The sequence below is a fragment of the Aplysia californica genome, unplaced genomic scaffold (genome assembly GCF_000002075.1).
Source record: "Aplysia californica isolate F4 #8 unplaced genomic scaffold, AplCal3.0 scaffold00560, whole genome shotgun sequence".
In the NCBI taxonomy this organism is placed as follows: domain Eukaryota; kingdom Metazoa; phylum Mollusca; class Gastropoda; order Aplysiida; family Aplysiidae; genus Aplysia; species Aplysia californica.
The window spans coordinates 322,832-330,248 of record NW_004797830.1 but is presented as its reverse complement, the minus strand read 5'-3'; the positions used below and the strand labels follow the sequence as shown (position 1 = coordinate 330,248).

The 7,417-nt window shown below is 42.1% G+C and overlaps 1 protein-coding gene across 1 annotated transcript in view; it reads right to left on the bottom strand.

Moving 5' to 3' along the window:
• LOC101845421 (DPH3 homolog) overlaps window positions 1-1,182 on the bottom strand; it is a 14,457-nt gene extending 13,275 nt beyond the window's left edge. The window contains exon 1 of the mRNA XM_035972032.1: window positions 862-1,182. Coding sequence (XP_035827925.1) covers window positions 862-969 — 108 coding nt within the window. The 5' untranslated portion in view covers window positions 970-1,182. The remainder of the gene's footprint in view (window positions 1-861) is intronic.
• Window positions 1,183-7,417: the final 6,235 nt, after the last annotated feature.

Here is a 7,417-nt window from a genome sequence, read left to right as displayed (position 1 = left end):
ATCCGTGTCTAAATATATCTATCTAGATCTAGATCTATATAAAATCATAGAAACTAAAAAATCTAAAGTACTAAGATGCCATCCATAGTCCGTCAAAAAATAGGGTGACCTTATTTAGACCTAAATAAGCTAAACCCCCCCTCCCTTACCTTATTTAGGCCACCTGTGGCCTAAATGAGCTAACCCCCCCCCCCCCCCCCCCCCCCCCCCCTCCCTTACCTTATTTAGGCCATATGTGGCCTAAATAAGCACTCCCCAAGAAATAACTATTTTTCAAGTCACGCTGCATGTAAAAAATACGGTGACTGTATGGGGTACATCCATCAAAAAATTGTACCCCATATCGTCACCCCCCCTACGGGCGCCAATTGTTACAACAAAGAGCAGCGAATGGTTTGTGGTGGTAACTAGACACCTTATAAACTGAATAAAAATGCGAAACGAATCCTGCGGGTACGATTGTAGAACCAATAGCTTATTTCTCAAGATGTATTGCACATCTGCAAGCCGTAATGGCTGAACGCGGTTCTTACATTTGGAGATGAAATGGATTATTTCTGCTCACACAGGTGTCTGATTCTGCTCAAAATTGTTGAACTTGAAAACAAAACAATGTTGAACGGAATTGTTTAGCAGACAGCATTCCAGATTATCGCATAATTGTCTGGTTGTCCAATTTTAGGCCAAATGCGTGCCAACTGACAGTATGACGTACGTGACGGTATGCCGTACATAGGCTATAGATCTAATCTAGATCTAGATCTAGATTCTAGATTTCTAGGTCACGACCACTTCTCCGCAAGAGTGTCAAACAAGCTTCAGATTTATGACTCTTCTGAAACAAGTTGTTTGAAAACTTACCTTTGTTATCTCGAACCGATCTCCGCACGGGCACGGATAATGATACGTTTCTGTTTCATCATCATACTCCATGTCTTCAATTTCTATTTCGTCGTGATACACAGCCATTTTTACATAATTTCAGAGACCTAGATCTAGATCTAGATCTATCAGGAATGTGAAAGAATAAATCTCAACGATTTGTGGTGAATAATGTGTTAATTTTTACACAACTGTCAACGTGTAGATCTTGATCTAGGCCTTGTTGTGTGTACTGTCGACCGTCTACACTTCAATTTTTCACTGTCACTGCGTTGTTTTGTTGCAATCCATCCCATGCACCATCTGACAAAGAAACGGGAGTTACTTCCCATTTCCAATCAGAGCTGAATAAAAACCGTTACCGGAAAAAAAGTAACGGGAGTAGATTCTAATGGGAATATCTTAAAAAATAATCTAATATTATGAGAAATTCTGATCCCTCTACTTCCCTTCAGAAGGAAAAATATAAAATGACAAGCCACCCCGTTCTCACAGAAAATACATGTACCGGTGTTGTAAATGTGATCTAGCCTACAGATTATAGCCCTAATCTTAAAACAAGGAGGTTACAGGAGTTCAAGGTTCACTGATCTGGTGAACCTCCGTCTTTGGTTGGCCTAGCCTATAGACCCACCAGCTTTGAAGTGTTCTCTCTAAAATCAAAACTAAATAGATCAATAATAAGATTCAGGCGAGCAAGCTTTGTGTGCAGTATTGAGGTTTTGCAAGAGGAAAAGGGTAAACTCATTACAAGTACTGTCTACATAATTAAATACCTCCTTACTTTTGAAATTGGTAAGAAGCAAAACAATAAACAAACAATTAGACTAATTATTTTCCCTAGATTGTTTTAATTTCACTGACAACCAGTAACACTGCTACTAGATCCACCCACACAACTTATAAATATGTTTTCTTTTTGTATACCACAAACCTACATATTCTAGCAATTTCTCTCCTCTGTCTCTCTATCTCTCTTTGTCTCTCTTTGTCTCTCATTTCTCTGCCTGTCTGCCCCCCCCCCCCTCTCTCTCTCTTTTTGTGTGTGTCTCTCTCTCCCGCCCTCTCTCTCTCCACCCCCTCTCTCTCTCTCTTTCCTTTTTCCCTTTCTCGTCTCTCTCTCCCCCCCCCTCTCTCTCTCTCTCTTCTCTCTCTTCTCTCTGTCTCTCTCTCTCTCTTCTCTCTCTCTCTCTCTCTCTCTCTCTCTCTCTCTCTCTCTCTCTCTCTCTCTTTCTTTCTTTCTTCCCCCCTTCACCTCCCCCCCCCCATATCTTTCTCCTTATCCCTGCCTCGATCTTTCCTCCCGGTAGATGTACTGGGTGGGTAGCCCCCTCCAAGATGAGCTCACATATGATGTCTCTCTTCTGGGCAATCTTCTCTACCTCCAGCCCGCTGTGCCCATAATTCAAGTAATAATAATATGTCTCAGAGCTGCTTCAGATCGATTCCAGGTGGGCCTCAGCCTCCAACCTATACACTTCCTATCCGTTTCGTTGTCCGGGGACCTCCCACCCTCTCTCCGGCCCTCCCCCTCCCCCATCCCCTCCCTCTCTCCCACCCTCTCTCCTGCTCTCCCTCTCTCCTGCCCTTGTCTCCCCCTTGGCTCGTTGGTTCCTACTTTGAATAAGAAAGAAACCTTGAAGATTTTCAGTGCTTTTTTTTTCAAAGGGAGAAATACCAACAACTTTTACTTGGGAAGATCATTTCAGGCACTCTAGACTAGGGGCAGTAATTCTGGTCTTGGCTGCAAGAAGAAATAAACTGAGTTATCTTTCTTCCTTCAGTCATGCCGCTTCGCATTCACAATCGTATTGACGAATGCGATGGACTTACTAAAATAAATTTTTCTGGAAAGTAAGTACCATAAACAAGCAGTACATGTATAATAATGTGTACATTTGCATTTTGATACACGTAATATACATATATTTAGTAACAAGCTTTACTTTTTTCCCTTTTCCTTGTCGAAAATGTTAATACGTTTGGTTAGATCTATGTATATTATCCTTCTTCCTCGTTCTCGATGACAGCAGCTAGACAGTCAGTCCGATGTAGCGCACAAACTGTGCAATTCGCTTCAACTCTGAGAGACTCCATAGAGCTTTCTCTCAAGGGGAGCCACATTCTGCCACGTCTGTGTGCGAAGGGTGGCGTAGCGCGGGCAGTGCTGAAGGATGTGGTTGGCATCCTCTTGGTCGTGTCCACATTCACAGATCGCTGACTCTCCCACTTTTAATTTGGTGTGCATATGGTGTTTGAGTCTGTTGTACGGAGTCCAAAGATTGTAACCTGGTCTGCTCTATTTAGTATGTAGTAGGGGTCAAGTCTGTTGTGCTTAGGGTGGGACCTTTTCCATCTGTTTCTTAAAGCACTTTTTATTAGTGTTTTTGACTCTGAGAGATCCATGCCATCTCCAACCTGGGTCATTTTGGCTCCTTCTTTGGCTAAGTCGTCTGCTTTTTCATTTCCATGAATGCCACAGTGACCTGGTATCCACTGCAGAGTTGTGTTGGCGTGGGAGTTTAGATCACATAGGAATGAACGGAGTTGTCGTACTCTTTGGTTATATAAATTTGCTTTCTTTTCGAGAAGGCCCTATGGCAAGAAAACAAAGAGGTTCTATTTATAACCTCTTTCCTAGAAAACAAACTCTTCCCGGATTTGAACACTTCGGGCTTTCCACCTCTAGTGACGTAAACATAAAGATAAAGAATTCATTAGGCCTACATTATAAATGAGTTTCGGTGGGAGATCATGATTTATCCTTCTAGTGAAATTGCCAAGTTGTAAGTAGTTCAACCAACTCTTCTCGTTTATGGACTCTCTCAAATATATTTTTTGGAATCTTTTAAAGTCTAAAAACTCATCACACACCAACCAGCTGTCCAGAAAAAAAGTTTGTTCAAAGAAATGTTAATAACTTTCTTGTTTATTACTCAATTGACTTTGAAAAAATTAATTGCTTTTACAAAACGAAAAGATGATAAACAGTTCACCCCTGTACAACGCGGTTTTTCAGTTTAGACTTACCGTATCGACAAACAAAATCTTCCAAATAAACCCGGGCATTATTTGCTCTGGAATACGGAATGGATAACAAACATAACTTTCCAAGCGAAACGTCCATTTCGTAACGGGCTTCAAATTTTGAAAGGTTTTGATCCATAGGTAATATATGAACTAGAATTCTACGCCCCGGGTATCTCACGGTAGGCAGCCTGTAAAAACAACGCACTATTGAAAAGGTTAAGGTGGTCCGAGATTCGGTGAACCCTTACCAATACCTCGTCATGTTATCAGAGTTCTGGGGGAGCTTGAGACTGTAAGTTGATATTAAAGGGAGAAAGAACCAGTACTTCCATCAAGGCAGAGCTGCTCCGTATGACGCCAGAGCTGTTCTAGGCTGGGCCAACAACCATTTTGGTTACATGACAGTCAGTCCGACTGAGCACAACTGAACCCCCAAAAGACCAGAACTTGAGTTCACTGGAATTTCACCCTTGGGGGTGTTTGTTGAAGGACAAGAAATGTGGGAAAATGTTCGAAAGTGTCCAAGACTTCAGAGAAACCCTCGGCCTCTGATTCACTCGAAATTGGGGGTATCTGGAAGATATCTTGTAACTGTGTTTGTGGTAGTCATAGTCTGTTGTTAGTAATGCATGATAAATCTGGATGAATGTTCTACAAATCTGCAAACCTTGGTGTTTGTACATGTACTTACTTACTTTTAAAACTTTTTCATCCTTTGTTGTCGTTAAGCGTCCAGGGGAGATGCAGTTTTCCATGGTAGGCCAGCTCCGCAGCTCTTTCATTTGTGATATTATGTTTTCTCAGGGTTTCCTTGACACCCTCGATCCACATTTTGCGTGGCCTTCCTCTTCCTTTATAGTCTGAGTGCTTGGTGTTGTAGGCTCTCGAGGCTGGCTGGCCAGGTGACATACGTAACAGGTGGCCAAACCATTTTATTCTGTCTTTCTATGTAATGCAGGCATGACTCAATGCCGATGGCTGCTCTTACTTCTTTTCTTTGCCTGTCTCGTCTTGTGATGTTAACGGTTTTGCGGAGACATTTCATTTCGCAGGCGGTGATTTTGCTTTCATGTGTTTTACTTAATGTCCAGGTCTAGCACTGGTAGCATAATGTTGGTATGAATGTTGGGGAGATAAGCTGTCCCTTTGTGTCCAGTCAGATGTTTGGATGAGATAGGAGGGGTGCGAGCTGGTAGGTGACAGCGTTGGCTTTTTGAGTTCGCATTTCTATTTCTCTGTCTATGGATCCGTTTTCAGACAATGTTCTGCTAAGATACTTAAACTCTTTCATCTTTTTCAGTTGTTTACTATTGACATGGATGTTCAGGGGACTACGGTTTCGGCTCACTTTCGTTACTTCTGTTTTTGATGAGCTTATTTTTTATGTTAAATTTCTCGCAGCTGTTGTTCAGTTCGGTAGTGCGATTCTGGAGGCTTTGCTGGTTTGGATAAATGAGACATTGGTCGTCTGCGAATCGAAGTTCATTTAGGATTTCTGGGCTTTGGTTTGCGTCTTGCGTTATTGTGTCCATATATATACATTGTATTATAAACAAGAGGGGTGATAGAACGCATCTCTGTCGTACTCCAGATCTTAATTTGAACCAGTCTGTATTGCCTTCCTTCGTTCTTACTGAGCTTCTGCTGTTGGTGTATAGAGCTCTGACATTATCTAAAATTTGTACTCTCACGCCATACTTTTCGAGTGTCTTCCAGAGTTTTGTATGGTTTACTCTGTCAAAAGCCTTCTCCTGGTCTATAAAAGACGATGTTGGATTCGTTGTTGTGTTCGATCATTTTCTCACATTTCCGTCTCAATGTGAATACAGCATCCGTGCATCCTATTCCCTTTCGGTGTTTGTACCTTTATTAATAACGGGTTTTACCGGCATTTTTTGGACGAATTACAGATGGGAAGTGAAAAAAAAAACAACAACAAACAAAACCCCACAATGGAAGGGTGAGGGTGTCAGGGAACTAAAATGTAGGGTCTATGAAGTTGCTCTTGTCTGGGTTTTGTTTGAGGGGGCACCGGTTAGGCAAACCCGGAAAAACATATTCCCCCCCCCCCCCCCCCCGCCGCCACCCACCCTCCCTCTGCGCTCACTTCTATGGGAGGTAAAAAAAACCCCAACCAAACCAGCTTACTCTTTTACCTCAGTCTCCCGGCTCTGGCTCCGTGTACTTTAATTATTTGCGAGGCAACGTGGTGAAATAAGGCTCTCGTCAAAATAATGACATCGGAGAAAAAGGCATTTTTCCACCAGTTTGGCAATCTTTATCGAAATTTTGTTTTTTTGGCTAAACACCTTTTATGTTGATATGAAAACACATTTCCATGTCAATTTTACTGAAAACCCTTGTTTAAAGGGCAGAAAATATGCAATTTTCAGTTTTTCAAGGACTCTTAAGTTATTGAAGTTGCCAAACTTTGGCGGCCATTTTCTCATTCATTTAACCACTGAAACCAGGCTACCCCACCTTCTTCAATTGCAAATATCTCGACTTCTTTTCAAGCTAGATGGATATTTTAAAAAATCGAAAGCAAGGCAAATGAATAAGCTTTCAGGTGATATCAATAATTCCACATTCCCAAAAATTGACGAGTGCCTGATTCCACCACGTCGTGCCACATTTTGATTATGCCGGAGAGACTGAAACTCAGATTCAAAACCCACATCAATGCCTGCTTCTCTACTCTATAACCCACACCCCAACGCTGTTATTACGTTGGTTATTATGTTGCAAAAACTTTTAAACTCAGATTCACAACCCACATCAATGCTAGCAATAACCCACACCCATTCGAGAGGTTTGATTAATTTTGTACCGGTACTCATTTTTTATTTCTTAGAATTCTGGGTCCTCCGCATTTTAAACCCTTTGAGTTCAACAAACTAAACTCGTTACATTTTTAGTATCCGTTCGTTTCTTGCTTTGCAAACACATTTGTTGACATTTTTTAAAACTTTCCAATTTCATACACCCCCAAAAATGTGGTACACACTCCGAGCGTTTCACGTCTCGCCCTATTGAAGGGCGTTTACAACAACTTCAGCCATTCAAAATCTACATGGTTAGCGCTATTCATCTCTTGTTCTTGGCCAAAGGATTAAGCGCATAACGGCGGGTGATAATAGCACTCTCCCTTCTTTGAAGAAAGGCGTTTGTTGACATTAGAACAGCTACGTCGCTGCAGAATGGGGGTTTTAGTTTTGGGTGTCTTGTAAAGTGAAAACACCCCCTGAAGCTTTCCTGAAGAAATGTACGAAGTTCAACACATAACAACCCTTTTGTAGGGGAAGGGGAGCAGTTGGGGGACTGGGAGGGGGAGGGGAAGGAGTTGGTGAAGGGGAAGGGGGTGTAGGGGGAGGGGCTGATGGTAGTTCTAAGGCTCCACGGGGCTGCTTTCGAAATTGTTTTTTTGCTTTTCCAACCCGTCTTTTACATCTTATTGAAATCTCCCCCCCTCTCTCTCTCTCTCTCTCTCTCTCTCTCTCTCTCT